The sequence below is a fragment of the Leucopleurus acutus genome (genome assembly GCF_964270905.1).
Source record: "Leucopleurus acutus genome assembly, chromosome: 16".
In the NCBI taxonomy this organism is placed as follows: Eukaryota; Metazoa; Chordata; class Mammalia; order Artiodactyla; family Delphinidae; genus Leucopleurus; species Leucopleurus acutus.
The window spans coordinates 11,835,126-11,859,772 of NC_139158.1; the positions used below are offsets into that span (position 1 = coordinate 11,835,126).

At 42.1% G+C, this 24,647-nt stretch overlaps 1 protein-coding gene across 5 annotated transcripts in view; it reads left to right on the plus strand.

The window, feature by feature from the left end:
* Window positions 1-8,879: 8,879 nt before the first annotated feature.
* AUTS2 (activator of transcription and developmental regulator AUTS2) overlaps window positions 8,880-24,647 on the plus strand; it is a gene marked incomplete at its 3' end in the record, with an annotated part of 1,120,631 nt that continues 1,104,863 nt past the window's right edge. For all 5 annotated transcript variants that reach the window (XM_082857497.1, XM_082857498.1, XM_082857501.1 and 2 more), the window contains exon 1: window positions 8,880-9,855. In XM_082857497.1, coding sequence (XP_082713623.1) covers window positions 9,547-9,855 — 309 coding nt within the window. In that variant the 5' untranslated portion in view covers window positions 8,880-9,546. The remainder of the gene's footprint in view (window positions 9,856-24,647) is intronic.

Here is a 24,647-nt window from a genome sequence, read left to right on the forward strand (position 1 = left end):
ACAACGTTTTAAAGCACTTGTTTTAAAAAAACACTTCTGCAATTTTCTGGAGCCATGATTTCTTTTTTTCTTTGAGCCACAGTGGTTAATCTGATTTTGGTGTTTCGGTAATTATGTAAATTAACATATGCTGAGAGTAATTTCATTTGTTGAAATGGATACCAGGTGAATATGTAATTAGTGGAAGGTTGTCTCTTTAAGACTTTGTGTGCAATTTTCCAAGATTAGCCACAGTATGGAAGAGTAGAGTGTTAAATTGTAATAATTTCTGGTCAGTGACCAAACTAGTGTCTAGTTTATTTCCTGAAAATTGAAGTAAAATGACAATTTCCTCCCATCTTCTCCTACCAATCAAAGACACATTATAGAGTGAACAACCATCCCAGTTGCGCAGGTCCCAGTTTTAGCAGTGAATGTCTTCTATCTAGGGAAACCCTTTGGTTCCAAGCAAACCAGGACAGTCAGTCATGCTAGTACACACATCTCACTCAAAAAGAAATATTATACTTACACAGTTTTATTTATTATTATAAATTTAACATATAGAAAAGCAATTTAAAAATAAATTTCCATCCATATTGCCACTAAAATAAATCAACTATATATGTAGTTTTGTTCCTTCTAAACTTTATATAGACAATATATAATTTAATAATTAAAAAAGCAATTGTAGTCACAAGGTATGTACAGTTCTATGTCATTGATTAACAAAAACATATCACAAAACCATATGTATAATTTTAATGAATCCATAAACTTGTAACATATTTCCATGTTATATTACTTAATTACCCTTTATTGCAGGACATTTATGTTGTTTTCCTGTTTTTTCCCTATTACAAATGATAATGCTAATAATATCTTTATATAATATTCCCCTTTTAAATTTAAGAAATAATACTTTGGGGGAAAACATACATATGGTAGAATCATATTGACAACTTATAAACAGTTCAAATTATAAATATTTTCTTCTGCTAGCTAGTTTCTCATCAGCTAACCTGCTATTGAAATAACTATTTCACGAAAATTCTTGGTAATATGAGCCCATTCTAGAAACTGGCTAATATTCTTTATTTGGATAGTTGAAACAATGTGTTTGTTTGTTCTGAACCTCAATAAATTTTCATCACAAATGAAAATGTCGTTTCCTCTTTTTAGGATCTTTCCAAAGAATTAATGGCACTTGAAGCAAAATGAGATCACTGGGTAATCATAATCGTAGAGAAACATCTACTGTGTTCCAAAATTGACAGAGGCATTGAGGAACACAGAAATACTACCAACTCATTTTTGAGGACAGATGCTTGGTAGGAGCCAAGTTTTATACTAAGTCTGACCAATCAACTCTCACTTGATGCTTCCTTCCTTTTAGGATTTCTGAAGTAGAAGTATGAAAATCTAAAAATTCAAGTCCTCTTCTGTACTATAATTAAAAGACAACAGCCTGAGCCTGCAAAGTCTCAACTCAAATACAGAAAGGATAAGTTATCAAATCAGTTAACATTTATTGGGCACCTGCCAATCCTTATCCTCTAGAGTTTATCAGGTGATAGGAAAAAGTCACGAGATGTGTATATAATAACAAAATAATAGAAGAGTGTGGTAAGTTTTGTAACAGTAGTGTGGAAAAAGGGGTCGTGTCTCTTTGTGCACCTGCATATTTATAATAACAAAAACTGTAAACAACCTAAATGTCTGTAGACAAGATATAAATAAACATGTTATGGAATAATCATATACTGGAATATTAGGCAACAGTGAAAATGAATGCATAGGAACTATATGTATTGACACCAATAACTCTCACAAATAAGACATCAAATATAAAAAACAAGTTTTAAAAGAATAGATTTAGGTTGATATCATTTATGTAAATTTTGAAACATGCAAAATAATACTATATGTTGTTTAGGGATACTTCCAATGAAGCAAAAATATAGAGAAATGCATGCGATGGTAAGCATGGAATTCAAGATAATGCTCCTCTATGGGGAGGGTGGGGAGGCTAAGGAGTGGAGAGTGAGGAGGACTCAGTACCAAAGGAGATACATAGGAGGGTTCAAGGTTTTTGGAAATGTTTTATTTCTTAAGCTTCTGGGAGAGTACATGATTGTTCATTATATTATTTTGAAATATATAATAATACGTTGAAATATACATAAATTAAAGTGCCACATAGGGAGAGAAGAGGCTGTTGATTCTGAATGGAAGTAGCAATCTGCATAAACTTTTTGGATGAGTTGGTGTTGATGGATAAATTGGTCTCGATGAATGAGTAGACATTCAGTAAGTCCAGATGGCAGGAGAGGAGATTCTGGGGTGATGGACTAGCATGGGCAAAGGCATGGAAATGTTCTGGGTGAGAGCTAGCTTAGGATGCATAGAAATATATATGCTGGAATAAAGGAAGTTAATACTGTAACTGGGACCAGATGGTGAAAGACCTTGAACAGAACTGAAATGTAAAATAATTTACTAGGCTTTATAAATAGGAGCTTATAATTAGGTCTGGGTTATAATTTATTATATTCTTCATGTAATTCCAAAGGATTGATAACTTCTTCAACCAGGATGTTATCTGAATCTGATCCTTTTAGATCTATACTGCTCTTCAAATAAAAATAAAATCATGAACCATCACAAGTCATCTACCAAATCCAATAGAGAAATTGATCCTCAGAGTTCTAATCAGTAATAAATACAGAGATCTCCCATTGGTAGCATTAAAGAGTCACTTACGGGGGCTTCCCTAGTGGCGCAGTGGTTGAAAGTCCGCCTGCTGATGCAGGGGACACGGGTTCGTGCCCCAGTCCGGGAAGATCCCATATGCCGCGGAGCAGCTGGGCCCGTGAGCCATAGCCGCTGAGCGTGCGCGTCCAGAGCCTGTGCTCCGCAATGGGAGAGGCCACAACAGTGAGAGGCCCGCGTATGGCAAAAAAAAAAAAAAAAAAGTCATTTACAGTTTTTTCTTATGATTATCCATCAATTTCCCCACCTGACCATGTCAATGACCCTTTAAGTATCAATAGAAAGGATTGCCCTGAGAAGGAATAGGAAGACTAATTGGTTTTGTGAAAATCTAAAGCTTGTTAAATTTGCCAGAACTACCTTTCCATGTGATCATCATTTGGTCACCAGCAGGTATCTTTCATTGGCTCCATATGGCAGAGTCTGAAGAATATGGGTTAATCAATGTGTCATTCATCAGGGGCACCTGCAGAGATGATGAAAGATTGTATTATTGTACGATATTATAAAAGCAGCACAACATATAGCAAATTGAACTACATGTTTCCTCCCCCACTCTTTTTGTACATTAAAACTGCAGTTTGAAAAACAACTTCCAGTGCAGAAAAAAATTAAAACAGCAGGTGATAATCAGTGCAAAGTTACAACAATGTTACTGCTGATGGGCTACCTGTCAGTTAAAACAAGCTATCACATCTCCCCAGGAATATTTACTATAAAAAATGACTTACGAATGTTAGAGAGGGACATTAATGTGTTAGTCTCCTTATTTGTTCATCTGGAAATGGCATAAAGATAGGTCCATTACCCAGCTCATTTCTACCTTGGTCTCAGGGCAGACACACACACAAAGTACATAACTGAAAGTTATAAATGACCAAAACATAAACCTTAGTGCCTTGAGTTAAAAATCAATTTTCCTAATAAATTAAATTCAAACACTATATACCAATATGTAATATCAAGAAGGATGTATTAACAATTGCTGTGTTGGCAGAGTGCAAAGTGCAAGACTTAGAGGGATGTAAAAATTTAGTAATTTAGAAAATCTGATACCCAAAATAGCTACCACTGCATGGAAGGCTCAGAGTTTAGTTCAGTTGTTGAGCTATAATAGTATTCTCTGCCTAGTCAAGGTTGAATGTTCAAGATGTAGTTTGAGTATTAATCATTGATTCGAATAAAAGATTGCACAACTGGAGAGGCTCTCCTGGGTTAAGTAGTTTATTCCTTAATACAGATGTAAGTTTTTTCCTTTGTGTATTCCAGAACAACTTGAGTGTCTTCCCTACTAAACAAGCAACATTTTTTGGAATTATTTTTTTAGCTTTACTCTTTATCAACTACAAACTTTTAGCTAAGAAATCACCCAAGCTTCTGCTGATATGAATTATGAATTCATTCAAGCTGCCCATTTCAAGTTTAAGCTTTATCTTTTGTTCTGCCCAGTAAGAAACCTGACGATATGCTATGCTTTATTTTGGTTTACTTACAGTATTCCATTGGATAGTCACACTGTATGGTATTGTGTGAATAAACCAGAGCTTTCTTATCCATTTTACTGTTGATGAGCATTTTGGTAGTGACATCAATACATGAAAAAAAATGAAGTATTATATAGGTACTCATATGTACACAAACAATACCCCCACATAGCATTACATTTTTTTGTTGTTGAAGTGTAACATACGTACAGAGAAATGTAATTTGATGAAGTTTTACACACTGAGCACACATGAGCAGCCAGTACCAATCCCAGGAAACAGAACGTGACCAACTCTCCAGAAGCCCTATTTATGGCCCCTCCCAGTCATTAGCTCCCTTCAAGGGTAACTACTATCCTAACTTCTGATAGCACAAGAGTTTTGCCTGTTTTTGTACAATACATACTCTTGTGTGTCTCACTTCTTTTACTTAGCATCATATTTATGAGATTCATATATAATACTGCATTTAGAAGCAGATTGTTCGGGCTTCCCTGGTGGCGCAGTGGTTAAGAATCCACCTGCCAATGCAGGGGACACGGGTTCGAGCCCTGGTGGGAAGATCCCACATGCTGTGGAGCAACTAAGCCCATGTGCCACAACTACTGAGCCTGCGCTCTAGAGTCCACGAGCCACAACTGTGCTCTAGAGTCCGCAAGCCACGAGCCTGCGTGCCACAGCTACTGAAGCGCATGCATCTAGAGCCTGTGCCCCGCAACAAGAGAAGCCACCGCAATGAGAAGCCCGCGCACTGTAACGAAGAGTAGCCCCCACTCGCCGCAACCAGAGAAAGCCCGCGCACAGCAACGAAGACCTAACACAGCCAAAAATAAATAAATATTTTTTAAAAACCAGATTGTTCATTCTTAGTGATGTATAGTGTTCCGTTATATGAATATATCACCAATCATTTATCTACTTTACTGTCAATTAACATTCTGATTGTTTTCCAGTTTGGGGGTTATTATAAATAGTGTTGCTCTGAGCTGTTAATAGATATCTTTTGGTATATATTTGATATTAGTATATTCCTAGGAAAGGAATTTCTGGGCCAAAGTATTTTCATATGTTTACCTTTAAGATATATTGCAGTTTTCCAAAGTGGTTGTACCATATATATAGCATTTGATTACTTGAGGAATCATTCTGAGGAAGGCATTTCAGCATTACAATTATGAGAACAACTTTTGGAGTCACTCAGGCCAAATTCAGCTTACCACAAAACAGCTATGGCAAGTATGCTTAAACTTCTTACAGCTCAGTTTACTTACCTGTAAAACAGATATAATAAAACCTTTTTCAAGATTTATGAGAATTAAATGAGATATTTATTTTAATGCATCTTAGAACAATGCCTGGCACATAGTAAGTGCTTAGCTTATTATATGATGTCTGTTAATCATTAGCTCTTACAACATAGATAGTATGGAGAATCAGAAACAAATATGGGCAATATAATCCACAAACAATTTTAATTCAGTGATGGAAGAAAATTGAGACTCTGACCCAAAAGGCATTACCAATTCCAGTGAGCATTACACTTGCACCCTGAAAAAAAATCATGTAAGCATTATCCCAAAATGCATTTGCAAATTACTCTTGCCAGAGGCAAGGTTCTTGGATGCAGTGCATTACCATCCATTTTTTTTCCTATCAGACATTACTCTTTAAAGACAGGACTGCCAAGGGCTACTCTGGAAAGTCACTAATATTATACTTTTTATTATATTTGCCAATTTCACACCTTCCTCAACCCAACCCCCAAAGTTGTTGAACAGTGACTGTAAGTACATTAGTTGCTAGTTTTCCTTGAAACTTATCAGTATTTATGTTCCACATTCTTAAAAATACTAAAAATAAGCCCAGATTCTTGCTTTAAATTACAAAGACCTTGCCTTTTTTTTTTCTTTTGTAGGAATGAGCTTGATAACCTCAGAGTAGATTTCAGCAGCTGTTGGGACAATGCCTAAGAAGTTACACTGTGTACAGAGGTACTGTTTTAGTTAATGGCTCCAGGGGCAGCAGGCTCAGTTATCTTAGACAGGTAATTTTGGAAGGTGGCACCCTGTTCCTAATAAATTGCGTCGGATCCCATCTATCAGTTACTAGTTTCAAGAAATACAGCACTCAATCTGCTTGAAAATACTGTTTTGAGAAGGCCAGTGGTAGACCTGAAAAGGGACTTTCTGAACATATTGAAACTCTTTGACTTACAGATGAGAAAACTAATCATTTAACAGTCTTGCCTAAGGTCAAATGGTTTGTTCCCTGGACACTTAGAAAGCTTGAGTCTCATTCACGGTTCAGTGGTTGCTCCTCTTTGCTCTTGTTTCTCAGCGTCCACCATCCTCCTATCCGGTCCCGTTCCCTACCTCGACTTCAGAAAGATCCAGACCTGCGATCCGGAAATGGGGACACTGAACAACTGTGCCTTAAGGGAATGACCAACCATTAAATTGTCGTAAGTGCAAGATGAGTGAGGTTTGCCTGCTAGAACATTAAGATCTAAGAAGGAAGACCTTCTCTGTTTTATGGACCACTATTCCCAGCACAGTGCTTGGTACATAACAGGCTCTAATAATTGTTAAATGAAGAAATGATTGAATGAATATTAGTTGTGTCTGGTTGTCATGTCCTTTTTCTTTTCTATCTTCTTCCAGTTGTACTAACAAAACGTGCAGATTTAGATTCAAAGAGGAGAAATCATGTACAAAGCGCCCAGTACGGTGCCTGATTCATTGTGGGCAATTAAAAAACGTCCGTTCATTTTCCTTTTCTTCCAAGTGTAAGGTACTGGGGGTAAGGGGTGATGTGCCATGGTGTTTATGTACCTGGACATAAACTGACCTGGGTAACTAACAGGTTGGTGGAAAGGGTTGTCGGCGTTTTTCTGATCCGTATCAGAAATTCCAGTGCCCCGAAAACGTACAGCTATTTTACCCAGAGAGGCTGGTCGCGTTTGATGATCTATTCTGGGCTGCAGTCAACTCTTTTAATACAACTTTTTATAAGCATCAGCTACTTCGCGGCGGTAGGAGGGGCAGTGACAGGAAAAGCAGGGAACCCCCCTCTCCCCAGATAAAGGAAGCCCTCTGTGGCAGGGTCTGTGTTTTGCGGGTCTAACGGGTCCTCTGTCTGCGGCGGTCCCCGCCCCCTCCAGCCCCGCCTCCTCGCCCTAGGCCGCTGCAGCCGAGGTTCAAGTTCGGCACCCGGACGCGCGCTTGCTGCTCCGAAGCCTCCCGCGCCTGTCAAGGGCCCCCGCTCGAAGGCTAGGAGGGCTCAGAGGTCATTAGGGTGCGGGGGTCACTCGGCCACGCGTTGTGCTACCACGTGGCAGAAAAGTTTCCAACTCTGCCGTGGGGCCTCCCAGTGCCCCCCAGCGGAGCAGAGGCCCGCGCTTTGACACCCGCTCCGTTTTCTGTCGCCTGCAGTCGCGCCCCATCTCGGGGAACCCCCACCCCCTCCACCCCGGTATCCTTCTCTGAATCCCCTCCTTCCCTCGCTGCGAAGGTCGCCCCAGGAAAATACCCTGGGCGGGGGTCTCTGGAGAAGGCGGCCGGGGCGCCTCCAGCTGGCCTGGGGTAGGGGGTCCAAGGACAAGTGTCCCGAGGAGGGCGCGGAGGAGGGCGCTGAGCTGGGCGCGCGGAGTAGACAGGCGACAGCGGCCCGCACTTGACCCCGGTGCGACTGGCGGGAACATTCCGCGGCTCCCACACTCCCGCGCGCCAACTCTGGCGGGTCGCAGCTGACCGCACGCGGGCTGCACCCTCCACGCCCCCACCCGCCCTAGCTCCCCATTCCTGGCTCCCCTCCTCCCCCAGTGCGCAGGCCCGGCCGCCCCAGCGCGCATGCCCTGGGCTCGCGAGCGTGGCCAGCCCCCAGCCTTTGCTTTCTACACACTCTACAACTGGGGAGGGGCGGGGTGGAGGGAGCCCGGCCGGCCACGTGATCCAGCCGGCCGGGGCCGCGGGGGCGGGAGCGCGCGCCGAGTGAGGCGCGGGGAGGGCGGTGCGCGTGCGCGCGGCGCGCGCGGGCGGGCGCGGGGCTGGGCTGAGGCGGGCGGCGGCGGCGGCGGTGGGCCGGCCGCGAAGGGGGAGGAGCGGGAGCTGAGCGAGGCAGGCGGGCGGAGGATGGGGCCGTGCCCGGGCTCCCGCTGCAGCCGCCGGGGGACACGCCGTGCACCCTCCGGCTCGGGGCTCTCGCGGCGGCGGCGGTGGCAGCGTTAGCGGCGGCGGTGAGAGCGGCGTTCCCGGCGCTTCCTGGCCGTGCTTCTCTCTCAGGCTGGGCGAAGAGAAGAGGCGGCGGCGGCGGCGGCACACCGGTGTCTCTCCCGCTGGAGATTTCTTTCTGCTTTCCTCGTCGACTGACTCGCCCCCTCCCTTTTTTGAGGAAGGGTGACCTCTTCTCTGGGACTGGAAAAAATATTTTTTTGAGGAGGGGGGGTGGGTGGCAGCCTCAGGGGCTGCTTCTTCTCTTCTTTCATCTCCTCCTCCTCCCCCCTCCAAGCCCGAAAAGCAAACCCCACAACTGCTCCAGCATCCTCCTTCCCTTCCTCCACCTCCCTTCTCCACCTCTTCCAGTTTCGCCCTCTCCCCTCCTAATTATTTCATTATTATGCTTCCCTCTCTGGGGGGTCTCGTCCCTCTCAGGTCGCTTGGAAGCCTTGGCCTCCCCTGGATGCATTTCTTAAAAATTTTGGAGCCAGGGAGTGAGTTTTCTCTGAGGCGTGTGTGAGAGGCGTCGGGGGTGTTTTCCTGCGCGAGGGGCGGGTGAAGTTCATTGCCCCCACTTTCCCGCGACCTTTTCGGGCCCGATTTGGAGTCGAGGGGGGGCAGGCGTTTTCGGGGGGCGGGGGGCGCGGCGGAGAATGGCCGCGGGGAGGGCTCCCCGGAGCCTCCTAGTCTCTTGATCAAAGCATTCCGCTATTCTGATTTATTGCCTGCTTGGTGAGTTTTTTTTTTTTTTTTTCCTCCCCTCTAAAGGAGACCTGTGTGTTCAGCCATTACTTTGCTCGGCGCTGCTCACAGGAATCTCCGACCCTCGGTGCTGTGGGCAGCCCCGCACTTGGGCTCCTCGCCTCTCGCCCTCGCTCCCGTCCCTCCTCCCTCTCTCCGCCCCTTCCCCCTTTTCTTTCTCCGCTCTTTCTTCCCCTCTCTCCCTTCTTTCGGCCGCCGTCTCCCCCGCGCCCTCCTCGGGGCGGAGGGAAGCCGAGAAGGGGGAGGGAGGGATTGGTGTCAATTTTTTTGTGCGGCCGCGGCCGGAGCCTGTGGCGGGCAGGCGGCGAGCGGGGAGACCCCGGCGAAGCAGAGCCATGGATGGCCCGACGCGGGGCCATGGACTCCGCAAAAAGCGGCGGTCGCGGTCTCAGCGAGACCGGGAGAGGCGCTCCCGGGGCGGACTGGGGGCCGGCGCGGCCGGCGGCGGCGGGGCCGGCCGGACCCGGGCGCCCTCGTTCGCCTCGTCGTCGGGCTCCGACAAGGAAGACAATGGGAAGCCCCCGTCCTCCGCCCCGTCCCGGCCCAGACCCCCGCGGAGGAAGCGGAGAGAGTCCACCTCAGCCGAAGAGGACATCATTGATGGATTTGCCATGACCAGCTTTGTCACTTTTGAAGCGCTGGAGGTAAGGGGGACCCCCCTCCCCCCGGTTTCCCTTTATAGGCACGACCCCCCCCTCCGCCGGCTGCGCCCGGCTCTGCTGCCTCCCCCGCCGCGCTCCGGTCGGTCTGGCTGTCTGTCTGTCTAGGCTGAGGTCTTATTGTTGCGGGGGGGGGGGAGCTGGGGGCGCGGGCAGACAGGCAGCAGGAGGGAATCGACAAGCCGTGCCTGGTCTCCAGGTTTCCTCGTTCTCTCTCGCCTTCCCCCTGCGCCCCCTCCCTGCACCCCCTCCACAGCAGATGGGCAGAAAGAAAGGGGTTCAGGCATCACAACAATGCGCCCCCCTCCACGGAGAGCTCTGCCCCTACTCCTTCCTCCTCTCCCTCCCCAATCATGGCTTCTTGGCTGGTGGAAGTCTCTGCTGGGTTTGGGGCGCCTGTGGACGGTTCTCTGTGTGCTTTCTACAGAGCCATATGTCCCTGTGTGTGTGTTTGTATAGACCATTCCTGGGTGTCCTCGGGACCAGAGACTGATGGGGTTTTGTGGTTCTTTGCCCCCCTTCCCCTGCCCCCTTTTTTTCTTTTCATTTCTTTTTTATTTCTTTCCTTTTTTTTTTTTTCTTTTTTTTGGTGAAGCTGGGGAAGGGGGCGTTTTCTCCTGGTTGGGAGAAAGGAGGGAGGAGGGGAGGGAAGAGAGGAAAGGATGGAATATCTTTCTGTATTCCGTACAGGGCTCTATTACAGAAAGGGTTAATTGTAATATTATCTGTACACATACATATGCACATGTGTGTGTACATGAGCAATTCGGTTAAAGGACAGAAAAATGTACAATAGAGAGGACTGGTGGGAGGAAAGAATAAAATCCTAGCGGGTATCTGAAGGGCTTGTCACCCAATTGTCCCTCTCCTTTTCCTTTTTTTTTGAGTTTTCTTTTTTTTATCTTTCTGATTGGCTTTGTGTGTGTGTATATCTCTGTGTGTCTTTCTTTATTCTTTGGGCACCTGCAGCATTGATTTCCAAATGCACATTTTTCTGCCAGCTAAAGGGCTCCTTGGGGGTGGTGATGGAGGGCAGGTAGGAGGAGATTGTCCAGGGGTCAGAGGGAAACTCTCTTTACCTGGATGGATCTGATTTGGTGCTGGCATGGGTCACTGGCCTGTATAAAAGTAACCCCCTTTTTTCTCCTCCACCCCCAACACGCCACACATACAGAGCGCTTTGAGACTCTGCAGAGTTGGTCCGGCTTTCTTAAGAACAAAACCAAGATAGGAGTTGGTTTCTAGCCTTGTCTGCACCTGATGCGATGGTTTGAGGTTCCTGAAAGAAACTTTTCCTTTTCCCTTTGGTTTTTGCTGTTATTATGGTATTGTTTGCAATGCTCAAACGTAAGCTTTGTTAATGACAGCTTAAGTCTCACATGCGGTAACTGTACAGGTTTAGAGGTTTAGACGGCTGGTTCTGTGTGTGTGTTTGGGTGTCAAGTTTAAATATTTTTAAAAAGGAAGCCTTCCTGTTAGGGTTGTTCTTTTCTGTTTAAACTGCTTTTTGGTTGGGCTGCTGGTGGTGATGGTGGTGGATGGTGGCTAGTGGCTGGGGAGGAAGGGAGGGTGGTGGTATTGGTGGCCATAGATTCTGATGTTAGTGATTGAATCAGTTGTCCTTGGGTTCTAGAACTGGTGGTTTATTGGCTAAAATGGATCTTACGGAGTTCTTTTGAGTGTTGAGGCTCACCACTTGTTAGGATAATTCTAACTGGGGCTTCAACTTTGCCAAGGTGGGAGGGTACTGTACAGTGTGACCTCTTTCTGTCTCTCTGTCTCTCTTTTGCTTTAAAATAGGAATTGAAATGTCAATACGTGTCCTAGTACATGAATTAGAAAACGTTGCCTAGGATTTGGTTGCTATCAATGGATGGTTTAGGACAGTATTTGTAAGAGCTGCTTATAAGTGGTTTTGCTTCCTGCATGGTTATCCTGCTCTGCTGTGTGGCCCTTCTCAGTAAGCAAGAGGGGCCTCCAGATTCCCATGAACATTTTTGAAGACCAAGTAAAGATAAATACAATTTATGCAGTTGTTTTTGATTGTTCTACTTTTAATAAATATTTGACTGGGCTTGTGATATATATGTCTATCCATCTGGCTTTTGTGAGAAAATGTGCCCATTCTAGTTTCTTTTGGGTGTAAAAAAAATTTTTAATTTTTAAAGGCCAAGTTTGAAATGTACCATTAATACCATTCCTTTCCTTGCTGTGATTATTTTTCTGCTACTTTTCTAGATTCAAAACCCAGGTTACTTCGGTTACCTGAATATTACACTACCTTCATATCTGAATATCATTTGAATATCTTTGTGTGGGTATAAAGGTCTAACTTTTTAAAAAGTTTCTTTAAAACTTTATAGAAAATTTAAACATATACAGAAGTACAGAGAACAGTAAGCAGTCCCCAGTGTACTGATACACCACCACCAGGTTCAACAGTTGACAACTCATGTCTCATCTTTATGCCATCTACTCATTCTCTCCTCCTAGATGTGATGTGAGAAATTGGTATGTATTTTTTAAGTGGTAATGACTCAAAAAAACACAAAAAACCCACCCAAACCGATAGTACCATTATCACACCTAGGTTAATTAACAACAGTTCCCTAATATCATCAAATATCCGGTCAGTGTTCACATTTAGGCATCCTAATTTTTGTAGGAAAGCTGTAAATACACTTCTGAGGTTAAAAACACATAGTGGGGAATAAAAATCATCATGTATGTCTGGTTCTCTGGGAAAAGGTAGAACTGTTTGCTGCTTATCACGTTTGTGTCCATGCTGGATGGTCAGACATATGTGTGTGGTGATCATTAAAATAAAACCTCTGGTGTCCCGCTGTACTAAGTTTGGAAGATTTACTGAACTATCACTAAGAAATGTGAGAACTTAGGAAACAGGCAACTAAACTATGAACTTGGACAGAAATGTATGTTACAGGAGTGCTTGTAAATGTTAAGAATTATTAGAGATTCTAAGAGTTATCCTAAATACATACTGTGTTTTTGTGTGTAGAAATGAAATCAGTTGTCACCACGTGTCATCAAGGTTGCTGCTAGTATGATACTGTGATTAGAAACTAGAAATACTGGCTTGCACAGCTTGGCTTTTAAGCTGATGTGGGTTCAGAGCAGTAGCTAGCTAACTGTCGCGTGTATACTTTGGGTGTTAATGGACACATCATTTGACGCCTATGGTTTTGTCTAGAGTAGCTCATTTTGACTTCCCTTTTAAGAAGAGGCTCCTAACTCATAATGAAGTGTCCTGATAAAATTGTTCCAGACTAACTGTGGTTTTACTTACAGTACTGGAGGAAAAATAAGAAACTTGTCTAATGAGAATCTACATTTTTATGTTGATTTATTTTTCACTACTGTTGGTTCTTATTTAAAATGAAAGCTTTGGATGGGGTTTGAGAAGTCCCACACTTTATATGCAGTGAAACTGGCAGAGGTAGTTTCGTATTCTGCAGGGACACTTGTCTTGAGTAATTGTGCCCTGAAGTTCAAGTATGTGATTGTGAAGAGCCTCATGATAGAAGATAAGAGGGTAAGTGAGGAGGCGAAAGTTGAACATGGTGTTCTTTTCATTATGCATTTGAGAAGCAGAATTACCATTTGGTATGGTAGTGTTTATTTGAATATTCTTTGAATACAAGTGAATATCCCCAGATATCAAGCCTCATTAAAAAGTGGTTTCCAGCAAACAAAGTATAAATGGGAATGTTGGGGTTCTGGTAACTGTCAGCATGCCCAGATGTGCCAGATAATACTACCTTTCTGTCGTTATTTGCATTTCTTTCTGTGTAGTCTTGATTAGGAAGCCATGTGAGCACTATGACTGAAAATTTGCAAATTCATTATTTTCCCCCTCACTCGGCTGCTGTGTACTGGGTTCTTAGGGCAGCCTCCTTTTGTACAACTGACCAAGGGAAGCAAAGATGAAATTGTGGGATTAGCAGGTAGGAGGCTAGTTGGAGCTTTGCAGGCTGGTGAAAATGAAGGAAGACTCATTTCTGGTGGGTGGAGGATCAAACTAAGACTTTCATGTGGTCTTCATTTCCTATGTGTTTCAGGGCTTACCCACACATTGGTAGCGTAAATAGGCTGTACAGAATTTGATGTGCTTGTAACGTGCCAGGTTTGTAGGCTATAATAATTTACTATGGTCAAATCTCACTTATTCCGTTGTTTAAAAAACATTAATTGTTTTCCTTGTATCAGTCAGCAAATATTCATGGAGTGTTTGATATGTGCAAGATACTAGAAAGAGCACAGACACCTAAAATATATATAGTGTCTTGAAGGAGTGTGCAGTTTAGTTGAAAAATTAAGTCCAGCACCTATAAAATGATTTTGAAACAGGCACTTGAATGCCTAATACCAACTAAGTGCAATAGGCTTTCAGAGAAGGGATAGTGAGATAGGCTGAAGTGTTTGAGAAGGCTTCCTGGAGAATATGGGGCCTAGAAGGTTGAAGTGATTTGGATAGACACGGAGGGAGTGTGGGGGGGTGGGCATTCTAAAAAGAGGGAATGGTGAAGAAGGCACAGAAACAAGATGGGTGATTAGGTTTTGCGGGCAAGGAAGTGCTGGTAGAAATGAGAACAAAATTGTGTAAGAAAGAGTGCTTGTTCGGGAGTGGGGAGACCAGTGGAGACCCGCACTCCAGGCTTGGCTGTCCTAACTAGTTGAGTGACCTTGGGAAGGCACTCTTTAAAGCCTCATTTTCTTTTCCCACAAGTTGAGAGGTTTAGAGTAGTTTTAGAAGAGGTACCCGAGCTGGAATGGAACATAGTTCTGTGAACGTTCATAGGTTGTGTTCCAGACCAAAAAAATGTGATCTACTCTCAGATAGTTTTGGAACTTGATGGGCTAGACAAAATTAAATGGGTGACTTGTTCTGCCCAGGTTAGAAGTCTTTTGTAATGTGTATATGAGTTTTGAATATTAGAGAAGGAGAAGTGATGCGCCTTATTTCCTAATTTATAAGACCACAGGGCACTTTTTCATTCTTAGCATTATAATTCATAATCTATAATCCAGTATGGGAAATGCTGGAAAAGATTTCAATGGTCCCTTCCAGATCTTGGCACTTGATAGTCTCTGAGTCTAGGGTGAGTGGGCTGATGATAGACAACTTGGAAAACCAGGCACAGAAGTTTGGAGTCAGAGTAGAGGCTGCTGCTTAAGTAGGAGTGGCAAGGGGAGTGTGAGATGTAAATAATGATGATTAGTCCACTTTTCCTTCTGCTCCCTTTTCCTGCCTGGTGTCAGCCCTTCATTGATTGTTAACAACCCCACACATGAGGTGAATATTGGTGAGTGATCTCATTAATAGTTCTTTCATTGTGATAGCAGCCCAATTCTGATGCTACCAAGCTGCCTTCCAGCCAGAGTGAGTTTTATCCTATCTTGGTTCCTTCTGGTTTCCTGTACTGCTGATTTTTAGCAAGCTGGCAAAGAAGGCTGGATGAGAAAGGAGGTTGACACTGATGTTAAAATAAAGGCTTTAAATTATCTGCCTTTTGCTCGCTTATGTATGATGTGTTCATTCAAGAAAGGTCAGAACCCTTCATCTGCTGTTACACAGCAAGTGCAAACTATGGAGCTATGTTTTTGTTACATTTTTCGCTTTCTATCTTGGGAAGTTTGGGATGGGACTGTGCCGTAAATGGGTCAGTTCCAGCATTTCACTTCAGACAATTTGCATAGCTTTAGGATCTGAGAAGTTCCTAAGTGGTGAGAAAGTCTACAGGAAAAAAAAAAGGACTGTGAATGTGCTTGGTTATGAATTCAAGTATATTACTTTGCTTACTGAATTTCAGTATTTCACTGAACAAGGCAGAGCATCACTCCAGGAGTATTTATGGGAGATGAGGTCGAAGATGGCGGTGTGGTGATTCCACATGCCTTGTGTTAGTAGTTGAGATGAACTACTTTAGATCTTTTTTGGAAGTAGGCAGGGTATACATGAATCAGTAAATTTAAAAACTGAATCACAAAGTTAGTGTTTACCCTTTCATCCTTTTTGAGAGTGTTTTCCTCTAGCTTTCACCATTGAAAAAGGGTTAAAAAAGACAGGGCATTCAACATGATTCCAGGAGATTCAAGGAGCATTGAGGGTGTTAAAGAGATTCTAACTATACAACAGTTCTATATGCTGTCAAAAATAAATGGTGATTTGAGAGAATGTGAGAATGTGAGGATTAGAAATAAGGTCCCCAAGCCAAGAAAAATAAGAGTTGCGGGCAGCTGTTAAAGAATAATTTAGGTTCCACTTGCTAAATTTGGAAGCCTTTGGACATAAGGTCCAAAGGCTTGGACATAAGGCGTATGTCCAAAGGCTTTGGACATAAGGTCAATTGCACTTTTTGATGGAGGGAGTGTGTGTGTGTGTGCACGCACGCAGAGGGTGGATGGTGGGTTAGTTTTTACATTTTATTTTACCCCTATGCTGTAATATACTAATATATTAAGTGTAGCCTAACTTTGTAAAAGTGCCTCATACTATTTCTTTTTTTTTCTCAAGAAACAACACTTTTTTCAGGGTTAGGATTAAACCCAATATTTTGTTGACATAGGAAAAAGACCTTGGTAATGGGATAGCAGCTGTTCATTTGAGAAAGTTCTGGAAAAAATCAGATTAAAAAACTCTCAAATAATTGAAGTTTGGAAGAGCAGGAAGGGAATTAATTTGGGGAAACCCAAGACAGGAGAGGATCAAAACCAGTTTAGGGACATTTAGCTGGGTCAGAACAGTTTCTTATATAATGTGTACCTGTTCAATGAATAGATGAATGCAGATTTTTTTTTTTTTTTCCCTAGAAGTGGGGCATAGAATTTAAGGCTGGTGAGACCCTAAATTTGCATTTCTTCTTCCAGATCTGAACTGTGTTCTTACTTCATTTCTTCTAACAAGCCTGCAGGGTAGGGGGTATGCAGTCAGTACCTACCTTGTAAGGTCACAAAGAATAGATCCTTTTTATGCTGTTAGTGACTGAGGAGGGGAGGGGTAGATTTAACTTAGTCTGGCTTCCTTTGCTTGCTTAGGAAGAGACTAGGCAAGTACAGCCTTCTTTGTGTCATTCCTTTTCAGTCTCTGATTCCATCTTTTGCAAGGGGACTTGTAGCCTGAAATCATTTGTATTGCTGCCGTCTTTCTAGGTTTTTATTTCACATACTAGTGCATGTGTCAGTCTCATCCTAGGATCCAGTAGACTCCCCACCACCCACTGCCCGCCTACCTCCTTCTCTCCCTCCCTCCCAACTTCCTTCCCCCTTTCCTCTTCTCTTCCTTTACTGAGATAGAGTTATCAAAATTACGAATTTTGAAAGGCAGTGGATTTAGGAAGTTCTGAATGAAATGTAGAGCTTTAAATTACAAACCTTCATTAATTGAACATTGACAGTCTGTTTGAGGGACTCTGAAGGTAGCCCCATGAGGATAAATTGCTTGCCTCAGTTTTCTGGGCTGTATCAGCTCATCATTTCTGATTTCTCATTCATTTGTGAGCTCTGGTTAGAGTTTGCCTGAATAAATACCACAAATGACCAAGTACATACAAATATTTTGTCGTTTTGGCTTGCCACTCTACCATGTAGTGCCATATCTCTGGGCCCTGGAAAACCCAAGTGCGTGGAGATATGGCATTTGGACATAAGTAAAATGGAGTCACAAGAGGAGGAGGGAAAGCCCACAGTTTGTAAGTAAAGGAAAATGGCTAATGCAGGTTGGGATTCATTTTTGACAGAAAGCCTTCAAATTGCAGGTACTGTGTGGTTGTTATTAACTGAAGCATTTTGAAATGACCTAGGTTAGATATAGAAACACAGCCTGTGAAGGCAAAATGCGACTCTTGGTTATATGGGTGAAATGTGATACCTTTAGGCTGAATCTGGGACAGGATTTAAGTCAGTGCCAGGGTCAAGTTGTGATGATTCCTGAGGGATGTCAGGGATGTTGTTTTCCTTGTCTCCACACCTACCTTCCCGTGTAGTACAACCCACCAACTTCATTTTACATTTCTGCAAAGTTTCTCATGGCAGTGATATTTTAGAGCTTGAAAAGAGGAATTAAGAGAGTCTAGTATTGCAGTGATTTCTCGATAGTTATAGTGAAGTAGACTTTTTTTTTTTTTTTGGTTGTTTGCTAGGGTCTCTGTTCAGTTATGCTTACTGGCTACAGGTTGCTGGCTAAAGGTGATTTAGTGAATAGTTTTCCATAGTTAGAAACTAAGTAAGAGAAAAAAAAACAACCCTAAGGAAATAAAGATGTAGATGGAACAGTAGTTGAACATTAGAACATCACTTGTTTTCCAGCCACATACTAGAAATTCCAGTGTTCCACCCATTCTCTCTGTACATGTTCAGTTGGCAAAAATAATGAAGGTCCCGGATTGTGCTGTTCTAAGAAATGATCTTATATAGTTCAAGTGAAATTATACTTTCACTGGGGCAAAAGGGGAAACAAGCATTTGGTTTTGTGCGTTGCTACATATGACAAAGTTGGCTCCTTTCTCATTTGTTAGGCTGATCAGTTTGATTATTTGTGAAAATTACAGTTTTGAGATTAATGTGCATAGCTACATCTTCAGGGGGTGTTATCCTAAAGTTAGGACCTCAGCTTTTTCAGAGCAGTCTTTTGATCCATTTCAGTTCAGCTATTGTTGGTTGATGTGCTTTCTAAGCCAGAGCAGCATTTAGAGGCACAGTTGTTGTCTTGAGAAATGCTGTAGTTCTACCTCTCATTTTGCAAATGAAAACACAGCCTAGAGGGGTTAATTGTCCTGCTTAAGATCACACTGGGAGTTAGAGGCTCTCAGTGTTATCCAGTGAAACTAGGAGACTGCTTTTCGAAACTCAGTACTTGGATTTCTAAGGATTGAGAACATTGGAAGGTAAAAAAAAAAAAAAAAAAAAAAACTGCAAATGAGGATGATCAACCATGATTGTAAAGATTCCCATTTTTTCCAAGAAATGTTCTGATTATTACCCAGTATCTTTCCCCCAGTGTACAATTGGCCTTTCTCTGCAGGTCCGTTAGTCTTTTTTAACACCCCCCCTCCCCTCCATAGTGAGGATGTAAAAGAAAACATAAATATTAGGGTGATGATATGAGGGTTTCTTATCCTTGAATAACCGATGGAAAGATAAAATAATTATTTGAATGTAAGATGATCTTAATGTGGCCCACTTAAAATTTTAACGTAATTTTTTGGGTAGAATATTTTTCTTCAGCCTGGCAATTCAGAGAGACTCAGAGCAACTTACTAAAGTTGGTGGCAGAACATTTGAAACAAGTGAACTTTGGAATCTGGTTGAGTTGAAGGCTCAACCAAACTTTTCTTCTGAAGAAGAAAGACTCAAAATATTAAATCCACATGATGTGTTGGCTAAGGCATCTCGCCTGTTTATTGCTGAACCAGAAAATTTATAACAACTGTTTGTCATGTGTATATATTTATAGCCATTCATACAATGAAAAGAAGTTTTCATGAGATTGTAATAACATATCAAGATGGATGTAATTAAAATAGAAGCAGATTGACACCCTGAATTAAATGCAAACCATAAACCAGGATACCTGAGCATTGGTACCTTACATATTTGCTGCAGGGGGCAGTCAGTCAAATATGCAAATAAAAAGACATTGATGAATTTCCCTGGGTGTGTATGTTGTGGTTGCAGAGAACCCAACTATTTTATTAATCTTTTATCAAGCATTGTTTAGATTGCAGCAACAATGGAATGTATTAATTTGGCAGACCAGATAGCTTAGGACCAGAAAGTAGGAAATAATAAGGGGAACACATGATTGATATACTGTACTATAAAAAACACATGCAACTGACAGAGGGGCTGAGTAATGTTTAGATCTGTGCTTAATGTCACTGATGGAGTTGTTAAACCAGGATGTTTGAGTTGAACTTCAGTCAGAGAGGCTGCCTCCCATTTAAAATGCAGGTCTGTCTCTAGTTATACCCTGGACTAATGTGTTGACAAAATTGGTGTAAATCGAATTTTTGTAAATTGGGTGAACACACCAGGGGAATCTTACTGTGAAAAAATATGATTAAAAAAGAAAATCAAGTATGGTACTCCTCCTGTCTGCATAGAAGCTTGGATTTTGTTACAGTGAGTCTCTTTAGATGGGCATTGCTTTTCCTGAGACACTTTTCTGCATGTGTTCCCCGTGCTCCTGGAAGAAGGTGACTGTGAGGTTTGCATTTTCTGTACAGGTTTCATACCTCACTTGGTCGGTGCTTCCAGGAATAATTGGTGGTGATTTGAATAAGCCCACATCATTCAGATTTCAGAGGTTGGTTTTCAAGTGTGTGCTAAGGAGGGCTTGCAGCTATAAATATGGAGTATGATTTCCATATCTGTTCCATTGGGAAGTCCAGGCATGTCATAACCACTTCAGAGCCATGATTGTACGGAGACACCCTAGCTATAATTTTTCTATATGACAGTTCACTTTTAAAATTGTAAAGATGCCAAATGCAGGACTGTATTGTTATTAGGGAAGTCTGTGACATCTGTTATATCTTGTTAACCAGGGGAGGAAAATGCCTTAATCAAAACATCTAATTATGCCCTCTCAACTGATGAAAGATCTTTTGCTAAATTTTTGGAATTGGCCTTAATGGAAGAAGCTGGCCTCTACAGGAACTGTGAAGTAAATTTACTCTTTTTATTTGAAAAATACTTATCGCTAACCATGGTGACATAAGGGTATTTTAATTTTATCAAATTGCTCTTGTGCTGTGTGTTGAAGTAGATATTTCCAGAAGTTGTCTAAGCCAGCATGAAGGTTTTGCTTTTGTCCTCCCTCTCACCCTCATAGCATGTGAGGCCCCAGAGGCAGTTTGTACTTGCAGATGTGAGCCTAGGAAGATACTTGGTGGCTAACAGCCACCTGGAGAGGGAGCAAATGATCATTACAGGTGAGAAGCTGGGGGATAATTCAGCCTGTGTGCTAGGAGGTGTGATTTCATACCTGAGTGTTAAAACCTTCCCTGTTAGACAGTTGTGTTGTTTTAAAATTAGTTTTATTAGTCTAATATAGAAGTGGCCCAGATTGTTCCAGGTCATCTTCAGTTGAAGGAATATAACTGTTTTTAAGCACTGAATATATAGTGTGATTCCAGAAATATTTCCTGTGTTTAAAAGTAGTTTCATGTAATACCTGAAAGTACCAAAAACTGTGTTTAATTCAGCATATCTACAACACTTCTCGCTTCCTTGATCACTTTATAAAAATTGTTAAATTTTTTGGCAATGTATTTTGGATCATGCATACTTTAAACTTGTCCAGTAAAGCCATCCTTTATCTGTATTTCAACCCAGAACTAATTTTATCTGCAGCAATTTTGTTTCCAGAATCACAGATAACAATAGTAATAGTAGTAGTAGTAGTAGTAATAATAATAATAAACTTACTGATAATGCTGACCTCAGAGCAATGCTTTATTTCTTAAGTTTCAGAGTATTTCGTCTTTTTGAAATGATTTTCCCATGGATTGAGATCTTGGGGAAAGCCTAAGGGAGTTTTTTAAGTGTTGACCGTGACACAGTGTACTCCGTGTTTTATTTGGGATCTGGTGGGAAGTTCAAGTGCTGTTAATTTTTTCTTGGTCTGTTATATGCTCCGTCATGGCTTGTTGTGTGTAACTTGGGAATAGGACTGGAACCTTGGAAAAGAGGGAGCCAGAGTTATCTTCCTATATTTCTAATGTATTGTTTCATTTTCCTCTATTCTCTAATTTTAACCTCTGTACTCTCCCTACATATATCCTTCTTTTGAGGTGTCTGAGGCTCTCAGAATTGTTGCTTCCTTTACTCAGTAATCCATGTGTAGTAGGTACTCAGTGCTTATTTAGGGTTGATCTATTTCCACAAAAATTCTATGAAAAGAAACTTTAGGAAAGGGAGCTACTACTTACTTAGTGCTTACTCTGTGCCAGGCATTGTGCTTGGAATTTTGCATTCATCGTCTCATTAGAGCTATGCTGTGGAAAAAATGAATGATATCCCTGTTTTATAGTCGAAGACACTGCGGCTCAGAGAAGTTAAGTCAACTTGCAGGAGGAGGTCAGTATGAGAGGCAGGAAATGCAGCGGTTTCTGCCTGACCTGAAAGCTCGAGCTCCTCATCCCTTTCCGCTCTTCTTTTAATACAGATCCATTTTGTGACAGAGTCCCAAATGGGTCTCTGGTAAGCTACATTTGTTTGTTCCTTGTTGCTGCTGAAAATTGTCTTGGTTACAAGGGATTTTCTAGGTATAATAATAGGATTTAGGGAGGGGAAAGTACCTCACCATCTTTCGGGAAGTTCTTTATTTTGTTTTTAAAAGCTGGAGTTTACCATAGGTGGCTGCCACTCATACAGTACATCGGTAGCATGTTTGTTGTTGGTTTGATTTTTTTCTCTCTCTCTTTTTCTTTCTCTCTGTCCCTTTCACTGTTTTTCCCTGTATTAAAATCTGAACTTTTTCCTGGTCACACAGATCGGGTAGATTTTAAGCCTTTGTCAAAGGCAAGTGCTCAGGCTGGTAATATTGAGGGTAACTGTGTACTGAATCCTTTCACATACTTAATGTTGCTGATTTCTTACAACAGCCCCTAGAACAGAAGTGTAGAATTGGAGAAGGGACTGGCACCCTCTCAACAGGGCATTGTGGGTATATAAGCTTATTTTCTACTATAAATTCCTAAGTATTTTGCTTGATTTTAACCTATTCTAAGAAGTAGCACTTCTCTTGGTAATTTATTCCACAATAAAACAGACCTTACTGGTAGGTTTTTGTTTTTTAACTAATAGGTACTGCATTCTTTCTGGTGAAAGAATGTACTAAGATATCTTTATCTTGAAGGTACCAATGACAAATAGTACATTATTTCCTCTGTCATTGTTTCATTATTCTAAGCACATTTGCAAATTGTTCTCCCCCATACCCCACTCCACCCTGTAGAGGTTTGTTTATGCTACAAAAGAGTATGTGGTCTCTTCTCTCAAAAGAGAATGTTACTGTAATATTTGCTTCTTATGGAAATCCCAACTGTGATTAGAGTACCGTACATTCTTTTTTTTTAAAATATAAACTTATTTATTTATTTATTGACTGCGTTGGCTCTTCGTTGCTGTGCGCAGGCTTTTTCTAGTTGCAGCGAGCAGGGTCTACTCTTCGTTGTAGTGAGCAGGCTTCTCATTGCAGTGGCTTTTCTCTTGTTGTAGAGCATGGGCTCTAGGTGCGTGGGTTTCAGTATTTGTGGCACGTGGGCTTCAGTAGTTGGACACACGGGCTTAGCTGCTCCACGGCAGGTGGGATCTTCCCAGGCCAGGGCTCACCCATGTCCCCTGCATTGGCAGGAGGATTCTTAACCACTGTGCCACCAGGGAAGTCCCAAGTACCATACATTCTTGAGAAGCCCCCTCTTCATCTCCTCTGGGCCAAATTGAGCCTCCACACAGTTCTTCTTCTAAGACTTGGGGATTCAGACCTGGCGGATGACCATCCCTTAAGGAGTGGTATAACACACACACGCACATGTGCAGTACCCTCCCTGGGTCTGACATTTCAAAAGATTTCTGGGTGAAAATGTGAAGATAGTCAAAGTAAATACTTCTGTGAAAAGTCTCTTTTTGGAGAGAGGAGGCAGTTTCTTCTCAGAACCATTATGCTCTGAGACCTGCAGTCTTGCCCCTCTCTCTCCAGCTACAGTTGAGCACTGTTATCCTTTTGCACATCCAAAATGGAAATACAGCAGATTTCAGTTTTTAGCAGTTTATGATTGTAGGGGAGACCCAAGTCAAAGCACGTCCTTTGAAATTTAACTATAACTATAAAACCCTAGTGTCGTAGGCACCATACCTTTAAGTTCAGAGTTTTGAAAGCAATCCCTTATACCTGAATTTTATATATTGTACAATATGAGTTCTGTATCACTCTCAGGCCTGTCCCAGATTGTGAACACTAGGTAGGATCTGTGTATTTTAAACTTTTCCTTGTGTTGTTCCTTGCCTCTCGGGTGGTTTATAATACCCCTGTTGTGATGTTTTCTATTAGGTTGGGTACAGATGGGTGTCAATTTCACTTCAGGGCAGTGGGTTTACTGTTTACTGTTTACTGTTTTCAGATGAACATTACCTTAGCATTGTGTTGTAGATTTCTACATTAGCTGCCCATATTTCATCTGTACTCTTATTTCATTTAGTATGGTGTCCCTGGGATTAAGGACAGAGAAATATGTATGCTCAGGCTGATTTTGAAATTACATTGTTGAAATAAAGCCCATATGGCCATTGTAAAATGGTTAGTACTGCATATAATTGCCTTCCCAGTGATGTGCTTTGTCATTACTTCCATCTTCCAAGAAGCACTCCTGTAGCATGCTGACAGCAATGGCGTCATTAGAAAACATATGGACATGCAAAGACATTAAATTGTCTTTAGTTTAAGGATTAGATTACAGTGTTAGAGGATGGGTCACCACGCTTTCAGTCGATAACTCTTGCTTAGTTCAGCACTGCTAGGCTGGATGATAGAGATTTGCAAAGGTCCTATTTACTTGTTAGCTGAGTATATTTCATATCTTTCCTGCAATTTTGAGGAAGTCTTTGAGCTGTGTGTAAGATCTTATCACAATATTGTAGTCAGCTGGCTTTTCTGGGGCTTTGCTCACAACTGTTCATGCCTTGTGCAGAGTTCTTTTCTAGGACATGATACTCCCTCAACCTGTGTTTTCCTGAATGTAAGGCCAAAGCTGGCT